Source organism: Geotrypetes seraphini, chromosome 3 (assembly GCF_902459505.1).
Source record: "Geotrypetes seraphini chromosome 3, aGeoSer1.1, whole genome shotgun sequence".
Lineage (NCBI taxonomy): Eukaryota > Metazoa > Chordata > Amphibia > Gymnophiona > Dermophiidae > Geotrypetes > Geotrypetes seraphini.
Genome location: NC_047086.1, coordinates 52,521,183 through 52,542,831, shown reverse-complemented (window position 1 = coordinate 52,542,831; position 21,649 = coordinate 52,521,183). Strand labels below are relative to the sequence as shown.

General features: G+C 41.2%; 1 protein-coding gene across 17 annotated transcripts in view; it reads left to right on the top strand.

Moving 5' to 3' along the window:
• RIMS1 (regulating synaptic membrane exocytosis 1) overlaps positions 1-21,649 on the top strand; it is a 753,464-nt gene that overhangs the window by 388,846 nt on the left and 342,969 nt on the right. For all 17 annotated transcript variants that reach the window (XM_033935996.1, XM_033935980.1, XM_033935991.1 and 14 more), the window contains one exon: positions 16,697-16,827. In XM_033935996.1, coding sequence (XP_033791887.1) covers positions 16,697-16,827 — 131 coding nt within the window. The remainder of the gene's footprint in view (positions 1-16,696; positions 16,828-21,649) is intronic.

Genomic DNA, 21,649 nt, shown 5'->3' with positions numbered 1-21,649 from the left:
TATTCAAATAAGCTTACACATTTTTATTTACTTATTTTAAAAATTTATATATTGTCTGAAGTCTCAGCGGTTTCCTTGTAACAACATATGTAATAATAAACATAAATCATACAGTTGATAAATACACATCATCTCAAAGCAATAGCTCTACACCAGGGGTCTCCAAAGTCCCTCCTTGAGGGCCGAATCCAGTCGGGTTTTCAGGATTTCCCCAATGAATATGCATTGAAAGCAGTGCATGCACATAGATCTCATGCATATTCATTGGGGAAATCCTGAAAACCCGACTGGATTCGGCCCTCAAGTAGGGACTTTGGAAACCCCCTGCTCTACACACTCAAATTCCCCCCTCAAAAAAAAAAAATACAACCTTAAAAACCTCAATATAATCAAAAATCAAAATATAACAGAGGAACCAGAGCAAATTTAAAAGAATTAGATCAAAAATAAGCATCTGCAAACAGCTTAGGGCTCCTTTTACAAAGCCATGCTAGCGGTTTAACATGTGTAATAGCATGCGCTAAACCGCCGGCCGCACTAGCCGCTACCACCTCCTCTTGAGCAGGCGGTAGTTTTTCGGCCAGCGTGGGGGTTAGCGCATGATGAAAAGTCATGCGCGCTAAAGCTGCTAATGCGGCTTCGTAAAAGGAGCCCATAGTCTCAGTTGACCAGTAAGCTTGTTCCAAAGAGACATGCCCGCAGTTTCGTTGCCACATATCTTACATTCTCAGCTGTCCGAGCTACAAATCTCATGCCCCCTCAGATCGCACTGCTCTGTTCGGTCTATAAACCTCCCAGAGAGACTGATACAAACAGGGTGCAGATTGATACAGGATCTGGTGCCCCAAAGATAACACTTTGAACTGAATTCTTTGTTCGATCTGCAGCCAATGAAGGCTTTTCAGTATGGGGGTTATATGTGTTGTTCTTGTAACTCTGCTAATCAGCCTAGCTGCTGAATTCATCAGTACCTGTAGTGCTTTCAACTTTGACTTGGCCAATCCTAGAAATAACGAATTACAATGGTCCAATCTAGTTATCAACAAACATTGGGCTACAGTTCTGAAATCACTAATTGTCAAAAGTGGTTTAAGCCTGTACAACATTCTAAGTTGTGCATAGTCTTTCTGAATTATTATAAAATAATTTATAGAGTGCTCAGTGTGATATCTTATTCAAAACCAACAGGTTAATAGAATGAAGATGTGATAACATTCCATCATTGCACTCACCTACCTACCAGCCCTATCTAATTTAATAATTCAAGCTGAATAATGATGGTAAAAAATTTATAGATGAATACTTAGCTGAATATAGTTGGTGAAAACATATATATTCACATATATTTCCTTAAGTTCTGCTTATTAAAGCTGGAGGTTGTACAATGAAGTCTTTTCAAATATAAAACTCGTTGGTTTAGTAGAAAATGTGAAAAAAGTGAGTCTCCAAATCCACCGTTAAAAGTTAGTACATTTCAGCATATAGCTAAAACTCCTTGTAGTGAAAGCAATCCAACATTTCCTCAACACCGATCGTGTTTCACTATATCTTGCGTCATCAGGAGGAAACAACTGAAAATAAGAATATAACAGTTCTTGAAAAATCCTCAAAAAATACTGTATAACTTCAAAACTAAAGAAATAAAATACCTTCGGACCACACAATGGAGAGAACACGCCGACATAGGATTCCAACTAGAAAGTTAAATCAACGTGAGACGTCTGACGTCTAAACGTGCCAACGTATTTGAAGATCTTTTAAGGATCACGTGATAAATAAGATATAACATCGTGATTAACTGAGATATAACTATCATCTGGTGGTCCACTCTATTTCTTTGTTGAGACCATTAGGAATCACTGTGTTCCAGGTGTAAATTAGACGTTGTTCATGATAAAGAAGTATATGAGAAATATCACCCTGTCTATTAAATTCAAATTGCCTGATTACACAGAATTTTAGGTCATTAAGAGAATGACCAACTGATTGCCAGTGATCAGTTAAAGGAGCCTCAGATTTGTTGGTTCGAATACTGCTCAAATGTTCTGCTATTCTAAGCTTAATTGCTCTTTTAGTTTGACCTATGTACATCTTGTTACAAGGACAGAAAATTCCATATATTACTTGAGAGGTGTTACAATCTGAATGTCCCCGTAAGTAATGAATGTTATTAGTGTTAGGTATTTTGATTTGATTACTTACGGGGACATTCAGATTGTAACACCTCTCAAGTAATATATGGAATTTTCTGTCCTTGTAACAAGATGGTTCGAATACTGCTCAAATGTTCTGCTATTCTAAGCTTAATTGCTCTTTTAGTTTGACCTATGTACATCTTGTTACAAGGACAGAAAATTCCATATATTACTTGAGAGGTGTTACAATCTGAATGTCCCCGTAAGTAATGAATGTTATTAGTGTTAGGTATTTTGATTTGATTACTTACGGGGACATTCAGATTGTAACACCTCTCAAGTAATATATGGAATTTTCTGTCCTTGTAACAAGATGTACATAGGTCAAACTAAAAGAGCAATTAAGCTTAGAATAGCAGAACATTTGAGCAGTATTCGAACCAACAAATCTGAGGCTCCTTTAACTGATCACTGGCAATCAGTTGGTCATTCTCTTAATGACCTCAAATTCTGTGTAATCAGGCAATTTGAATTTAATAGACAGGGTGATATTTCTCATATACTTCTTTATCATGAACAACGTCTAATTTACACCTGGAACACAGTGATTCCTAATGGTCTCAACAAAGAAATAGAGTGGACCACCAGATGATAGTTATATCTCAGTTAATCACGATGTTATATCTTATTTATCACGTGATCCTTAAAAGATCTTCAAATACGTTGGCACGTTTAGACGTCAGACGTCTCACGTTGATTTAACTTTCTAGTTGGAATCCTATGTCGGCGTGTTCTCTCCATTGTGTGGTCCGAAGGTATTTTATTTCTTTAGTTTTGAAGTTATACAGTATTTTTTGAGGATTTTTCAAGAACTGTTATATTCTTATTTTCAGTTGTTTCCTCCTGATGACGCAAGATATAGTGAAACACGATCGGTGTTGAGGAAATGTTGGATTGCTTTCACTACAAGGAGTTTTAGCTATATGCTGAAATGTACTAACTTTTAACGGTGGATTTGGAGACTCACTTTTTTCACATTTTCTACTAAACCAACGAGTTTTATATTTGAAAAGACTTCATTGTACAACCTCCAGCTTTAATAAGCAGAACTTAAGGAAATATATGTGAATATATATGTTTTCACCAACTATATTCAGCTAAGTATTCATCTATAAATTTTTTACCATCATTATTCAGCTTGAATTATTAAATTAGATAGGGCTGGTAGGTAGGTGAGTGCAATGATGGAATGTTATCACATCTTCATTCTATTAACCTGTTGGTTTTGAATAAGATATCACACTGAGCACTCTATAAATTATTTTATAATAATTTAAGACATATTATAAATATTTTTTGATTCACATTTAGTGTTATATTATTTATTAGGTGAATTGATTTATAAAAGATTTTTTCTTCTATTCATTTAATCTTAGTCTTTCTGAATAACATTCATTATCTGCTTCCCTATAGTCAAAGTTAAGTCTAAACAGACTCCCAGGATTGTAATTTGCTCCTTTACTTTTATCTGTTCACCCATGACATCCATACTTTTAATCACTTTAGTCTCATCCTCCTTCCCCAATATCATGAATTCTGTTTTATTCACATTCAACCTCAATCCATGTTGTGACATCCACTCACACACCTTTGTCATACATCGATTTAATCTTATTTCAGCACATTTCAAATCCCCGTCAATAGGGGAAAAAAAAGAGGATGTCATCAGCATAAATCCTAGAGTGAACCCCTAAGTGCTGAAAGACTCGCCCAAGAAATGACATATAAATGTTGAACAGTAATGCCGACAGGGCTGACCCCTGGGGCACATCTCTACTGACTATTTTCTTCTTTGAGATATTTTGTCCTTCTCTCACACAAAAAGATCTTCCTATGAAATAGGACAAAAACCACTCCAACACCTTAACCTGAATACCTAAACTCTTCAATTTAGAGAGCAATACAGAAAGACTGACTGCATCAAAGGCTCCAGATACATCAAATGAAATTAAACAAAAAGAACAGCATCCGTCCAAGCCTTCCTTCAACGTATCTTAACACCGATAGCAACAATAACTCAATGCTATATGCTTTACAGAATCCATACTGAAACAAATCCAAACAGTTCCCTGAACATACTCTTCCAATTAATGTAACACCAATTTTTCAATAACTTTCCCAATAAAGGGAACCACCGAAATACATCTTAATAAAGAACATCAGGGATAAGTGCAGGTGGAACCTATAGACAGATACCATATATACTTGAATATAAGTCAATATGAATATAAGTCGAGACCCCCCTTTTCCCCCCAAAAGGAGGAAAAATGGTTGACTCGAATATGTCGGGCGACTTAATATTCAAGTGTCCTGCCCTGTCAATCTCTGCACCCAGCCCCCTTCCCTCCATCCCTCCCCTGTCAGGCTCTGCACCCAGCACTCTTCCTTCCCCTGTCAGGCTCTGCACCCTTCCTTCCTTCCCCTGTCCGACTCTACACTCTTCCTCCCAGGCTCTGCCCTCTGTCCGTCCGTCCCCTCCCTGCCCTATCTTCATACCTCTGCTGGTCCCTGATGGAGGTGCAGTGGGCCAAAAATCCTGGTTTATATTAGAGTATATATGGTAAGATAGAGTAACAGGAGTTAGAAATAACTTAAGAAAAGTTAAGAAAAGATTGCCCAACAAAGTCAGAAAAGGTGGGGGAAAATTCAGCATATTTACTTGTCATTTAGTATTCTAAACCATCTAGATTGTTCACCTACTGTATAGGATGGTATATCAAATAAACTAAACTAAAACACAACACCTGAGTGGATAATCAAGTCCTGCAGCAGTGTTGCTTCTTCATTTAAAGGTGTGGAAGAAAAGCCAAGTTTACAACTACTTCTTAAAGTACGAGGGAGTGCTGAAAATTTCTTAGCCCAACCAATAAGGGAATGACATGGAGCCAAGAAACTTACAAGTTATTCCACATATCCACCCCAAAGTTCAACACACTTGGCATATCATGTCTGAAGTTTCTGTAACATTTCCCAAAAAAATACTCTTATCTGGTCACTGAAATACTGCTCCGCTGCTGCAACCACCTCCAAATCATTCAAAAATTGTCAACCTTTCAAACTGTTTGGAAACAGAAAATAGTCAAATGGAACAAGATCTGGTAAGTGGGGTGGATGGTGTATACACTTAAACTCAAAATGCTTCAAAACATCCATCATTTTACCAGTCTTGTGAGCAAGTGCATTGTCTTTCAAAAACACTTTTCTGCAGCTTCCCTCTCCTTTTTTTTCAATGCTTCCTTAAATTGGCTCAGGAAGTTACAGTATCATTTACATTATATAACAGGAGAAATTGATGAGGAAACATAGAAACATAGAAAGATAACGGCAGAAAAGGGCTACAGCCTATCAAGTCTGCCCACTCCATTTACCCACCCTATTAAGTCTGAGTGCTAATGACCTAGTTCCTTAACTCGACCGTCGTAGGGATCCCACGTGGATGTCCCATTTATTCTTAAAGTCGAGCACACTGGTGGCCTTGATCACCTGCACCGGAAGTTTGTTCCAGTGATCTACCACCCTTTCTGTGAAGAAATACTTCCTGATGTCACCACTAAATTTCCCTCCTCTGAGTTTGAGCGGGTGCCCCCTTGTGACCGAGGGTCCCTTGGGAAAGAATACACGACCTGTGACGTACTTGAATGTCTCAATCATGTCACCCCTTTCCCTGCGCTCCTCTAGGGTATAGAGCTGCAGTTTGCCCAGTCTTTCTTCGTATGAGAGACCCTTGAGTCCGGCGACCATCCTAGTGGCCATCCGCTGGACCGACTCAGCTCGAAGCACATCTTTCCGGTAATGTGGCCTCCAGAATTGCACACAGTATTCCAGATGAGGTCTCACCATGGTTCTGTAGAGTGGCATTATGACTTCAGGTTTGCGGCTGACGAAGCTTCTATTGATACATCCCATCATTTGCCTTGCCTTGGATGAGGCCTTCTCTACTTGTTTGGCAGGAAGTGTTTAAGGCTGCTCAGTGGAAGAGTCCATGCACAGAGCCTGTGTGATCTACAGGAAGATCATAGAGATGAGAGACAGAGAGTCTCCAGCAGGAAGCTGCACATAATAATTCATCATTAAGAGCCCCAGAACTATTACTGTGAGCTAGATGTGAGCAGATAGCTTAAGGCAGCACCAGGAATTGGTGAGGAAATGGTGGGGCTGCTGAGTGAAAGTTTCTAGGTCTGCTCTGGACATTGTGTATGGAAGGAAAGGATATTTTTTCAATATTTCCTGCAAATGTTTGATTTCACGAGGAATGCTGCAGATTAAGCCTGTTTATGGGCTGTTGAGCTAAGGTGTGTACTGTGAAAGCTGTAAAACAAAATACAGATGAGTTGTGTGAGTTGTGGATCAAGAACTTATCCGATACCTGCTGGTTCTCATGATTTATTAAGATTTCTAAATTAAGTTTGGTGTTATATTTCAAAGGAAAATTGATTAGAACTTTTAGAGTGTTTATACTGGATTTTTGTGCCTCCTGTTGCTAAAAGGAAGTATTAAGTACTGGGAAATAGAGAGTTTTAATCTCCTCGCTGTGTAAGACCACTGATTCAACTCAGATTGCCTAGTATCATTGGTGTTTAGGCAAATGTTTTGTATTTAATGTGGTGTTTTTCTGCTGGAGTTCATTCCTGTAGTCTTTTCTGATTACTAATCTGCTGAGCTCTTAACTAGTATATACTATTTTTTGATAGCTAAATGTTCTGAGAACTGAAAGTCTAAAACTTTAAGAGCAATCTCTTGTCTTAGAATTCTGAGAAGTGCTATGGTGCAGAGCTATTTCCAGTTAGTATTCAATTATACTGGCAGGCTCTGTGGGACTGTGAGATAATTACTTAGGAGTTCCATTATTTCTGAATCAAAGATACTTGGATATTCAGATAAAGCTAAGATGGTGCAGATATTGTGTGAATATGTGTTGAAACTCAGCTGATTTCATATCAGAAGCATTTGGGGGGATTTTCCTGGGAGGGTCAGCTTTAGGGATAAAATATCTGTTCTTTTGCTCATGTAGTTAAAAATACATGGCCTTAGCCTAAGAAGACACTGACTTTAGCCTGCATTCATCCAGGGAGCTTAGGGTTTTACTTCCTTTCATTTGTTTATAGATAGGATAGTAGCAAACATCTGGATCAATGCAAGAAAGCGACGATACCGGAGAAAACAGGTTTTTCTGAATAATTTTTTTGTGTGTGGACACAGATATAAATTTTTTGTATTTTATTTAACTTTGGAACTGAGAAACATTCTCCGGTTTTAAAAGAGACACCTAGTTAAATACTTGGTATTAAGTTGAAAGGCATGACATGTTTGTTTGAGGTTTGAATATTATCACTAATTAAAATGTTGTAATCAATGTAAATTTGTTTACACATGAATGGTAAATTAGCTTTGCTATTCATTTTTATTTAAATGTAATTTACCTTGTTTGAACAACTTCTGATAACAACAATTGTTGGACATACCTATTTAGTTTCCGTTCACCCTCAATTGTTACTAGGGGTTTTTTTGTTGCAACAAATAAGTACAAATATTTAATTGTTTAACCTCTATGTTGGTGTGAATTGAAGGGGAAACCTATTGAAACATCTGTCCATTATTATAGCATCACATACATTTAATTGTAATAATTAAACTTTAATGTAATTGCAGCACATCACTACTAGGGGTTTTTACAATTACCTATTTGTACCCCTTGGAAGATGGTCATTACAACAACTTCCTGATCCCAAAACACTTTGGCCATGATCTTTCCTGCTGATTTTTGGGTCTTGAATTTCCTTGGCCTTGGAGAACTTGTATGCTGCCATTGCATAGACTGTTGTTTTGTCTCAGGGTCATAGCGGTGTTACCATGTTTCATCCAAAAACCTGGCACCAGCTCACTGAAAATGCTGTAATATGAACTTGGAAGTGTACACTCAACGTCATTTCTCTCATCATTCACACATTTGGATACCCACTAGGCTGATAGCTTCTGCATACACAACTGCTTGTGGATTATACATCCAGCACATTCCCTGGATATCTGTAGTATCTCAGCAATTGTTTTAGCTGATATTCGCCAATCTGCCAAAATTAGGTCATGGACATGGTCAGCAATTTTAGGACAGACACCGTTTGTGGCCTCCCAGACCTTGCTGCATCTTTGGTCTCAAAATCTCCATGCTGAAAGTTTGCACACCACTTCTTCACTGTGGAGTATGATGGGCATTTGTCACCTATGTTAGCATCATAATTCATGGATTTCCCGTGGAGTTTTCTTCTGCAGGAATAGAAAGTTAATGCTTGGAGATCCACACTTGAAAATTTTACACTTTTCATTGAAAAGGTTCAATCAGTGATCTGAAACAATGTAAAACATAGCATTATGTCTGCAGATTGATAATTTGCAAAATAAAATAACACTCTTCACCTAATGGCAAAATAACTAAGAATTTACACATTTGTCCTCTTCCATACAGACCACTGCAATGTGCTCCTAAATGGACTCACTACAAAAAACCTCCATTGACTACAATGAGTACAAAATGTCGCTATCAGACTTCTGAAGAATCTACACATACGAGACCTGATCACATCGGCATTACATGCTGTCCACTGGTGGCCAATCATCAAATGATGTATATTCAAAGGCCAAGTAATGGCCTACAAACTTTTCCATGACATGGTTCCGGCCTATATGGCCTCCAAACTTCCACCCTACGCCCCAAATCGATCGTTTCGCTCACTAGAAGAGAAGCAATTACGTAAGCCCTCAGGATGCGCCCTCCACCTTGAGAACACCTGAAAAAGATCTTACTCGTGCTCGCATTACCTACCTTGCCTCTGGAACAAACTACCTACTCATATAAGATCATTAGAAGGTTTACTCAACTCTTTCCCTGACCCTCTCTTAGAGTGAACTAATCCAAATTCCCTGACCCTTCTGACAAAGTGCCTTGACCCGCCACTGTCTGGAGTTTCAAATGCTATGTACGTCGTCCTATATCTGACCATGCCTTGTTTTCTCATACAGTCTTCTTCCACACTCTGTTCGCCATCTCTGTCCTACTATACTATATACTATATTACACTCTACACCACATTTATCATACTATGGTTGCTATACTATATTTATTATAAATAAGTTTCAAGTTTATTTAGAAATTTTATAAACCACCCAATCAACCTTCTAGGCAGTGAACATTATGTTAAAAACATATATGTATCCTTTGGAAACAACAGTCATAATTCAAAACATTAAAAACAATTCAAAAAACAAACGGAAACAAGAGGGAGGAAGGACAGAACTACAATTTATCAAGTAAGAAAGAGAACATATAGGGAAAGAACAAAAGGGAGGGTGTCAAAAAAAAAATATTATTATTTTTTTAAATTCTTTATTCATTTTTTAATCTTACAACAAGTGTACAAATAATAAAACATTTAAAATTAAATACATCACTTGAATTTCTTTCTAGTATAACATCAAATAAATAAATTTATTCCCTTCCCATCCACCCTTTCCTTTAGCATTCAATCAAAAATATACAAATATAAATATTCTTTACTATTGATTAAACTTATAGTAAAACTTTAATTCACCCTCCTTCCCCCATTTGCAAATATACTTTCAATAGAAAATGGTGTCTACTCATTACAATAAGTCGTCAATGGCCCCCAGATTTTTTTTTTTTTTTTAAGGGGTATTATAAATTAAAAAAAAAATAAAAATATTAATAATAATTGATTAAAACTACGTAGCCCTAAAAAGGGCATTTAGGTCTCGAAAGCATCAAGATATAGTGAAAATCAAATATCAGATTAAATAACACTTTTCCATAAATAATGTAATGTAAAGGGTCAAAGCTATAGCACGAGCCAGAAATAAACCCAAACAGGAGGAAAAAGCCTCAGAAGAAAACCCTCCCACCCTCGCCACAGAAGTGACTTAAGGTGTTCAGGCAAAAAACCTCAAGGCATAAATAACCTCCTCTGGGAAAATAAAAAGCTCTGTGCGGTGCAATGAAAATTCAGTGTGGTCAAAGTGAAATAAACTCAGTCTTATCTCAAATGATGAACGGTACACCTATTATTTCTGGTTCATGCTGTAGCTTTGACCTGCTATACTATGTTTGCCATGCTACAGTCTCTCATGCCATATTTGCCACATGTTTGCCGCTCCATATCTTCCATGCTATGTTTAGTCATGCACACTGGCCTTACCATTTTTGCCGTGTTAGCCATGTTTTGTAATACTAGGTTTGCCGTGCTATGTTTTACCATACCATGTTTTGTCAGATTATGTTTTATCATGCTTGGTTAACTGTGTTTTGCCATTTATGTCAGACAATGTTTGTCATGCCCTCTTCTACCATACTATGTCTGAAAATGTAGCACAGGGAAAAGGCAAGTTCGACCACGTCTCTCCACTCCTGTCCAAGCTCCACTGGCTTCCAGTACACTCCAGAGTCCTCTTTAAATGTGCCTGCTTAGCCTTCAAGATTCTACACGGCATCCTTCCTCCCGTAATTCCACTCCTTTGGAACTCCTCTAACCCTAACTCCACCAGATCTTCCCAAAAACTGAAACTATCATTCCCTTCTACAAAAGGTATATCCCGCACAGGAAAACTAGGAACATCCCTCCCCTTTAGAACCACAGAACTCTGGAACAACCTCACATCCCCGCTCAGAAATTCACTCTCCCTCCAATTCTTCCGCAAACACCTGAAAACTTGGCTCTTTTCAAAAATCTAACACCTCCTGCTCTCTGGGACCCTTGACCCTCTCTTTCTTCTTGTTCCCTTCCTATAACCCTTCATTGGAGTTCCTTTCTATCCTAACTCTTTAAACCGTGCCGAGCTCTACGCTTGTGGAGATGGCGCGGTATACAAACCTAAGATTTAGTTTAACTACAGCCTCAGCACCCTGAGGTTGAGGGTTCAAATCCACACTGCTCCTTGTGACTCTGGGCAAGTCACTTGGTTCCCCATTGCCCCAGGTATTTTAGATATATTGTGAGCCTATGGGGACAGACAGAGCAAAATGCTTGAGTACCTTAGTAAATCCATGTAAACCATTCTGAGCTCCCCTAAGAGAACGGCATAGAAAATTGAATAAATAAATAAAATTTAGGAAGTAATTTAGGAAATAAATAAAGTTTAGGAACATTTCAGCACCCCTTCATACAGATACTATGTTTCCCCGAAAATAAGACCTACCCCGAAAATAAGCCCTAGCAGGATTTTCGGAGTAGGTCTTAATATAAGCCCTACCCAAAAAATAAGCCAGTAACGCGAAATTCACGGGCGGACAAGGCCAAAGCAGCCTGTTTAGAGTGCTGCTGGTCTGACACTGCATAGGGAGGTATGTAGGGCTCGCTCGCGGTTGGCGGGGTTCGGATGGGAGAGAGGGAGGGAAGGATGGGGGTTCGGCTGCGGGTGCAGGTGCTTGCTCAAGGATTCTGCTGCACGAGGGATGGGAGGGAGGGAAGGATAGAAGCTGGGCAAGGGTCCTGCTGCCCGAGGGATGGGAGGGGAGAAAAGATACTGCACATGTGGGGGAGAAAAGGAAAGAGGAAGAATTGGGGTGAAGGAGAGGAAGGGAGAGATGATCATATACATACCCCGAAAATAAGATCTAGTGCATTTTCTGGGCCTAAAATTAATATAAGACACTGTCTTATTTTCAGGGAAACATGGCAGTTGTGCATACGGCAAAACCTTTTTGGGTGTGTATTCCGGAATATGGGTGGGGGAGGGGGGACTACTCCATAGAAGGTTCGCTGGTGAGTATCACATTGAATGATTTCCTTTGCAGAGGGAATGGTTAGGGATAATTGTTAGAAGGACCTTAGTGATCTTGGAGGTGCATAGAGGGGAGTTCCTGTTCTTCAGTTCTCTGACCCATTTCCTTTAAGGACCTTGAAGATCAGAGATAGAGTTTTAAATATAACCCTGTACTGTATTGGTATTCAGGTAATGTGTCTTAAATAACCATTTGCTAAAGCTGGAGTTTCTTGGAATGGCATAAATATCTATGAAACACATGCTTTTAAAAGAGAGAAGAGAATATTTTTTCACTCAATGAATAGTTAAGCTCTGGAACTCATTGTTGGAGGATGTGGTAACAGCAGTTAGCATATCTGGGTTTAAGAAAAGGTTGGATAAGTTCCTGGAGGAAAAGTCCTTAAGTTGCTATTTAGATAGACACAGGGAGGCCACTACTTATCTCTGGGACTAGTAGCGTGGAATCTTGCTATTCTTTGGGATTCTCCCAGGTACTTGTGACCTGGATTGGCCACTGTTGGAAGCAGGATATTGTCATAGATGAAACACTGGTTTGATCAGTATGACTATTCTTATGTTCTTATTCTATTAGGTGGCAGTGACTGAGAACTATCAGGGCAATTTTCAAACAGAATGATGTAAGCCTGAACTAAATGGAGCAGGTGGTCAGCAGCCTATATATATACAGTGATACCTTAGTTTATGAGCATAATTCGTTCCAGAAGCTTGCTCGTAAACCAAAATACTCGTATATCAAAGCGAATTTCCCCATAAGAACTAAGGGAAACTCGCTTGATACATTCCCACCCCCCCCTCCCTCGAGGCCAGCGGCGCTGCTCTACCCCCCCCAAGAACCGGCATTGCTCCCCCGAAGGCCCCCCCCCGCGTGATCCGCCACCCTCCCCCCCTCATGATCCGGCATCCCTCCGCCGTGATCTGAAATCCCCCAGACCCACCCGAACACGCTGCTTACCGCCATCTGGCCACCGGCACCAACGCACAGGACATGCTGGTGCCGGTGCCCAAAGATTTGCGTCCTCTTCTTTGCTGGGCCTTGAGCATCTGCACTTGCTCAAGGTCTGCGAGTTCACACTCTCTCCGAGATTCTCGGAGATCTCCGAGAATCTCGGAGACAGCGTGAACTCGCAGGCCTTGAGCATGCGCCGATGCTCAAAGCCCAGCAAAGAAGAGGATGCAGATCTTCGGGCACCGGCATGTCCTGTGCATTGGTGCCGGTGTCTGTGGCCAGATGGGGGTAGGCAGCATGTTCGGGTGAGTCTGGGGGATTTCAGATCGTGGCGGTGGGGGGGGGGGGGGTGTGTGCGACGCGAGCGTGGGGATGCCGGATCACGGGGGGGGGGAGGGTGCCGGATCGCGGGGGGCGCTGCTCACAATTCGAGGCAAGCTCAGTTTCCGAGGCACCGATTTTGCAAATGTTTTGCTCGTCTTGCAAAACACTCGCAAACCAGTGCACTCGTAAACTGAGGTACCACTGTATATATATTTTTTTGTGTTGCCCCCTATACAGATAGGAGCTACAAATATATGACATTGGCATTTTAACTTAATCTGAATAGTGGCTTCTTGTAATATTTAGACCTAGGGCTAGATTCATTAAGCCCACTGATCAAGTCCTGACCACTTAGCGACCCCTTTGTGAGCTGGACCTGATTCACTAACCTACCTCCCGATCTGCGCATGCAAATGAGGGAGAATAGCATTCAAATATAGGCAGGCAGAGATTCATTAAAAAAAAAAGGAACACCGACTGGGGTGGCCGATCCCAAAACAAGTGACTGCTGAGGACCAGTCGAACACGTCCAACCCTTAAGGGCTACAAAGAAGCTGGGTTTTCAGGATATCTGATGAATATTCATGAGAGAAATTTGCATACAATGAAACAGAGGGATGGTTAATCCCTCTAATGCACATTCATTAAGGATAACTTGAAAATTGGCCTGTCTGTGACCCTCAGAGACTAAAATTGTAAGCCTGATTTAGATATTATTTAAACATTTTCACTGTTATTTTATATAGGGCTAGATTCACTAAGCCTACGGATTCGATCCGATCTGATCCGTGGGCAATCCGAAGCCAGGCAACTGATTTTGAACATGCCTGCATGCAAAGCAGACCGAACGGAGGCACGCCCCCAACTGACCGCACGGATCGCTGAAGAACGATCTCGGCGCATGCGCAGACCATCGTCTTTGCCTATAGATGGTCTGCACATGTGCTTGCACCAGCGAGGTCAAAACAAAGGAGGAGGGGTGGCAAAGTAATCCAGGCAGGCATCAAGGGTTGAGCCGGGCCCGATCACTTTAACGGGACTTGCTGCAGCCTTAAAAAAGCCAGTTCATGTTCTGGGAGGGGAGTGGAGGAAAAATGTCCTGGGCAGCTATGGAACAGAACACAAACCCGCCTCGATTCTCCTACTCTCTGCCGCCCTCCAGTGCGAGCCTATGGTTTTAACCCGCAGGTTTCAAGCGGGGTGCACCGCAGCGTGTTCTACAGCCCCGCTTTAAACTCCCGGGCTAAAACCACGGGCTCGCACTGTGGGAAAGGGCAGCAGAGCAGGAGAGGATTGCACAGGCTGGTCCAGGGCATTAGAAGGAAGTCTGCTTGTCTTTGTAGATGCTTTTAACCCTTGGCTTGAAGGGGGCAGAGAGGCAGAGAGCAGGACAATCGGAAAGCACATTAGCAACTGGTCCCCAGCAGTCGCTCCTTTTTGATCAGCCAGCCCAGTCGGTGTCCCTCTTTTTTTTTTTTCTGCCTATTTGCAAGCGCGGATCGGATCAGAGGATGATCGGGACAGAGGTTAATGAATCGGATCAGAGGAAAAGCGGGTCACAAAGGGGTCAGGACTTGATCGGTGGGCTTAGTGAATCTACCCATAGTCCATTAGATGTTGAAGGAATGGGTATGGAAGGGGCATTCTGGGCTGGTGCCCATTGTGCATATATTCTACATCAGGGGTCTCAAAGTCCCTCCTTGAGGGCAACAATCCAGTCGGGGTTTCAGGATTTCCCCAATGAATCTGCATGAGATCTATGTGCATGCACTGCTTTCAATGCATATTCATTGGGGAAATCCTGAAAACCCGACTGGATTGCGGCCCTCAAGGAGGGACTTTGAGATCCCTGTTCTATATGCAGGTGTGCTAATATTGGATGCTTATTTGTTGAGCCTATGCGTTTGTCATGCATGTATCAAAACTAGATATAACATGTATCATTCAGGCCAAGTGTGTAATTGGTAAGTATCGGCACTGATATTTAGCATCTGTGTGTGTAGGTTGCATGCAGAGACGCCAATATTTGTCACTTGTGTGTGCAGAGTTTACATATCAGTATGCACTTATTTATATACATATTTGCAGTGTACTGAAAATCTACGTAAGATGTACATATGTCACTGGACATTTCCTTTAATTGTTGAAATCCAGAGGTACTTTTACCTTTATGAAAAGAAAATCTACAGTAGATTATTTTTCATTATTTGTTGCAGAATAACTTCAGTTTCTCAGATCTTTTTCTTTGAAAACAAACTCTGTAAGAGAAAACAGTATATGGTGAGGGTCTAGAGCAGGGGTCTCAAAGTCCCTCCTCGAGGGCCGCAATACAGTCGGGTTTTCAGGATTTCCCCAATGACTATGCATGAGATCTATGTGCATTCACTGCTTTCAATGCATATTCATTGGGGAAATCCTGAAAACCCGACTGGATTGCGGCCCTCGAGGAGGGACTTTAAGATCCCTGGTCTAGAGCTACAGCACATGTAAATATCAACACCCCCCCCCCCCAAGACTGCTTCAACCACAATTACTTATTTCAAAATTAAACTTACAAAATTACAAATACAATATGTTCAATTAACTTTGACAGTTTAGCATTATAACCTCAAAATAATCTTTTTTTTTTAAATTTTATAAAGAGGGGAAGCATCAGATCTTGAGGTGGTATTTATCTTTGGTTATTAGGTGTCTCATGGGACATCCCACCAGAAGCTTCCAACTTACACACCCTCACTATCACTTGCTTCCCCCCTAGATAAATAAAACCACTACTACCTTTAACACATCTGATTCATATACTAAAATCTAATATCCACAATAACAAAAGAAAATAAGACCAAAAACAATGTCCTAACAACAACAACAACAACAGCATTTAGCATTGTAACTGAACAGCTGGCAAGAGTGGTTTCCACTCAACACTCACAAACTTGCTCTCTAAAAGAATGCAAAGCCTGCCTGTCTCTTGCGTTCCCAAACATGTACTGATCACTATAGAAAACTTTATGTGGAGTAGTTCAAACAGAAACAGGTCCCACGAGAGGCCTAATAACCAAAGATAAACAACACCTCAAGATCTGATGCTTCACCTCTGTAGAAAATTATTTAAAGATTATTATGAGGTTATAATTCTTAATTTTCAAAGTTAATTGAACATATTTATAATCTTGTAAGCTTAATTTTGGTGTAAGTAATTGTAGTTGAAACAGTCTCTTTGGGGTTTTTTTTTGTGTTATTGTGTGAGATTGCTCTTATTTCTTTCTAGTTGTGGTATTTGGTGTGTAAGTATGAACAAAGCAAAACTTACTTTTGTACATCTGGAGTATGCTTTCTATGGGTGTTTGAGAATGCTTGACCTCTTCATGGTCCATATTTTGTAAACGCATTGTTGCATTTGGTATCAAGAAATTGTAACTTAATTAAAACAATTGTAACTTAGGTGAAACTATGGTATGACAAAGTGGAGCATCGGCTAACAGTAAACGTTCTGCAAGCAAAAGATTTGCCACCAAGAGTAGATGGACGTCCCAGGAATCCTTATGTAAAAATGTACTTTCTTCCAGATAGAAGGTAAAGTTTTAAGGCCAAATTTTCAGAATTACCCAACAGGCCTATGACTTATATATGCTCTGTATAGTATGTATGTATAGTAACCTTATTCATTGTGATGTATATTCATGTACTCTTGACTTATTTTTCCAAATGCAGGGGGGGGGGGGGGTTGATATTCAAAGTGATTTAAACAGACAGAAGATGCCAAACTGAAATCAGGAAAGAAAGGGACATTACGGGGGCAGAGTTGGGGAGGGGGTCGGCAGTTATGTGGATGCTGACAGGACTGTCTAAAAAGTAGTGCAATCTGCTTGGTTTGATATCTGGGTACCAGATATATAGGCTGGGCACCATATAACTATAATATAGGCTGGGCACCATATAACTTCTGAGTAGCAGCCTGTGGGGGTTTCTGGTGCCCCCTCCCTTTCCATAGTAACATAGTAGATGACGGCAGGTAAAGACCCGAATGGTCCATCCAGTCTGCCCAACCTGATTCAATTTAAATTTTTTTAAATTTTTCTTATTAGCTATTTCTGGGCAAGAATCCAAAGCTTTACCCAGTACTGTGCTTGGGTTCCAACTGCCGAAATCTCCGTCAAAACCTACTCCAGCCCATCTACACCCTGCCAGCCATTGAAGCCCTCCCCAGCCCATCCTCCCCCAAACGGCCATATACAGACACAGACCGTGCAAGTCTGCCCAGAACTGACCTTAGTTCAATTTTTAATATTATTTTCTGATTCTAGATCCTCTGTGTTCCTTCCCGCTGCCCCCTGTAGGCCCCACTAAAGGTTATGGTGGCCCTTTTGAGATGGGAGCCATGACAGACAGGAGGAAATGGACACTAGTCTTATTTATTTCTGTATTATTTTATTTTATTTTTTTTAATCTATACCTCGCTTATCACTAACTGGTTTACAATAAAATGACACACACAATAACAGTCACAATACGATACATAGCAATCTTTGCAATATTCCCATCATCAATGAGTGAGTCACTTATAGCAGCCACCTCCCTACTCTTACAAACGCGTTTGGGTAGTCAAAAAAGCTAAGGTGAATAAATGTGCTTTGAAAATTTTCTTAAGCTGCAGTTAGCTTCTGCGACAGCACTTCAGTATTTACCGAATCAGTTGCAGCAGATACATTCAATGAAATTAGACAATAAGGGGCTCATAATCGAAAGAGAAAAATGTCCAAAAATCGGCCTAAGTTGGCACTTGGACGATCATAAACGAAAGACGTCCAAGTGCCGATAATCAAACCGGGTTTTGGACATATTTCTAAACGATCTAGGCCTTCATTATGCCGCTGAACGACCATAGCTAAACGGGGCGTTTCAGGGGGAGTGTTGAGGGTATGATTTGGATGGAATGTGGGCAGGCTTAGATTTAGTCGTACAGCATGTATAACCGAAAGTTTTACAAAAGAGCCTAGATGGAACTTGAACGTTGTGACTTAGACCATTTAAAATATGGTCTAAGTCACAAAAACCCACCTAGAGTCACCAGATAAGCACTGCAAACACATAATATAGACTCCCACACACTACCCCAGTGATCACCGATCCCCCCCCATAAAAATATTAATCACACCTTTAAAATTCAGCCTCCAGAACATCATCACCTGGCAGCCTGGCATAGGAAAGCCTAGTCGTCCTGCACAGAGGCAGCTTAAATCATCTTGGGGGTGGGTTAGGGACCCATGGAGAGGAGGCCCTATGCCCATAAGCCCCTGTAATCACTGCATTGTTACTGAAACATGTGCATTCCCCTATACACCCCAAAACCCTTTTGTACTGGCATATAAGTGGCTCCTGCAGCCATAAGGGCTATTAGGGTGGTAAATAAGTAGGTCTAGGGGATTCTGGAGGTGGTTTGGGTGCTCACCGTGACCTATATGGGAACTGTAGTGAGATGTTGACATGGCACCCTTTTTGTGAAGTTCACAGTAGTGCCCTGTAAGGTACCCCACTATTTAGGTGCCATGTCTGGGTATTCAGTCCATCACTTTGCAGACCCCTCCCACATCCAACAGGACTTGTTCTAGGCGTTTTTGACTTGGACGAAAAGTTGGACGAAAATGTGGTATACAGATGGACGATTTAGCGACTTGGACGATCAGATCGGCAGGACGTATACTTAGATGATTTTCGAAAGGGAAAAAAATTTGGACGTATTTTTCGAAAACGTGTCCTAAGCTGTTTTTTTCTTTAGACGACTTGCGACTTAGACAAAAACAGACTTAGACGTTCCTTTCGATTATGCCCCTCCACGTCATCTCCCCATCAATTCCTCTTCTGATCTTATCCAAAATAGAGGGCAATAAAGTTTCCAGCTCATGCCCTTTTTGAAAACCATATTGGAAAGGGCTCAACCCCCTAGCCAGTTCAGAAAACTCTTCTATTTGTCACAATACTACTGGGGGCCTCCAAGGGGTGAAGGTTGAGGGATCTGGTCAGGGGCTCATCTTGTCCAGGGAAAGGACAGATCAGGATCAGGAAAGAGGACTTGAAGGCCTTCCGGGCTTCAGCATCACTATGCACCATTAGCCACCAAGGACATAGGCACCGGTCAGAGAGGCCACTTAGGGCTAGATTCACTAAGCAACAATCGTGTACCGATCAGTTTGCGACCCCGACCTGATTCACTAACCTCGTGGCCGATCTGATTCTGATCAGCGCATGCAAATGAGGGTAAACGGCATGCAAAGTAGGAAGGACGCGATTCACTAAACTTTTCAAGGAACACCGACTGGGCTGGCTGATCCAAAAAGAAGCGACTGATGGGGACCATTTGCTTACGACCTTTCCTGCTCTTTACCGACTTCTCCTGCCCTTTTCAGCCCGACTTCAGCCCCGACTTTTCTCGGCCTGTCTTGCCCTTTCCAGCCTGATTTTTCCTGCCCTTTTCAGCCCTGACTCTCCTCTCACTGCCCTGACTTTCCTGCCCTTCCCCCCCAGTGTGAGCCCGTGGTTTTAACCCACAGGTTTAAAATGGATTAAAACACGGGTTTGCGAAGTAGTAGTAGTAAAAAAAAAAAACCCCAGAAAAAAAGCAGCTTGCAGCTCTGTAAACGTGTAGACCTTCTGGATGTGCATGCTTCTGGATCGCTCACTAGTGATTCGTGTGGTCAGTGGGGGGCGTTCCTCCGACTGCCCCCATTTTCATGCTGAGCCTTGGTGAATTGGTTGGCCTGCCGCGGATCGGCCATGGATTGGGCACGGAGAGGCAGGTTAGTGAATTTAGCCCTTAGTCGTGGCTATTTTTTTTGTTGTTAATCACCTTTTAATTGGTTTTAAATGACAATTAATTACTACATTATCACCAATTAAAGCAATTAAGTTAGGGCAGGATTCACTAAAGTCCCAAAATCTATCCGCTTTGTGTCCTATCCATTTCCGAGTCAAATGATCCAATCGTAAACACGCTGCTATTAACGCTGAAACATGGTTTTGAAGCTCATAACGCTTCACTGCGTAGAAATGGGGCTTGGTTTAATCGCGGATGTCATTAGCGGGCTCTGAATGCGCCTACCGCAAAGCATTATTGTCGTAAAAAAGGCAATATAAGGAAGTCTTCTTACCAACCGTTATTTTTCAGAAGTACTGTTGCAAGCTTTTTGAAAATTTTTAGCATCGGAGGTTTGTGAGCGAGCTGTTGAATTCTTCGAGTTTGTCCTTTTTTAACGGATCGATCTCGAAGTTTGCCGACGAGCGACGTCCATTTCTCTCTGAAAAAGTACTGTTAAGTTGCTAGAAGGCACAACAGTTAACAGCTGTTGAATGCGTTGGGATCAGGCGCTGTTATATACAGCCTACGAATCCCAGGAGGCTGTGCGGCTCTATCTGCCATGAAGCACGTAGCAACCACTAATGACCACCCTGACGTCACATGCGCGCGACAATCCAGCTGGAAGGAACGGGGGAGGGAGAGCTGGCCCATAAAAGTTTTATTTGATTTTGGATTTTTTTTTTGTTATTTGGCATTGATATTTGAAATGTACAATGCGCAAGGAGAGCACAGGATTAATCCGTGATTTTCTGGGAGGAAAAGTCCATAGCGAGCTATTGAGACAGAGGTGGGTAAGCCACTGCTTGTCCTGGATTGATAGCATGGAATGTTGCTAGTATCTGGGTTTCAGCCAGGTACTGCAACCTGGATTGGCCACTGTTGAAAACAGGAAACTGGGCGGGATGGACCATTGGTCTGACCCAGTAAGGCAGTTCTTATATTCTTATGCTACAGTTCTACCCTGAAATTCCTCACGGGCAATGCGAGAGACAATCAATGGTTACAGGAACTATTTAGTAGATGTTATTGACCCTCATGAATGTACTGTCAGGTACTAAATAAAGGGATTGCATACTTTCTCACTCAAGGATAACTATTGCTGAATCTTTTTATTGAATAAAATACATATGCCTTTTTTTTTTTAATTATTTTAAAATTTTCTATCCCACACCATCTACCATTCTTTCTCTCATACTGGGAATTATATCAGGATTTAGACATCTTTTGAGCATAAACTCAGTTAAAATACAGACCATTCTAGCAGGTTCAAAAACTCTTTCAGCACTGTATATTTCAAATGCCATATCCCACTGGAGCATTTCAAACTCTACCTATTCAATATTCATTTGGAAATGTGCAGCATTTGTTTCTTTTAAACTGACTACTGTGGGCACAGTTAGGCCCTGATATCCAATGCTAGGCCATTTCTGTGGATTGGCAATGAATATCTGGGACATTTCAGCATGTGCTGGCTGCCAGATTTCATGCAGGTCCTGGTTGAATATCAGCCAAGACTCACATAAGGGAAAGTGTATGTTCTCC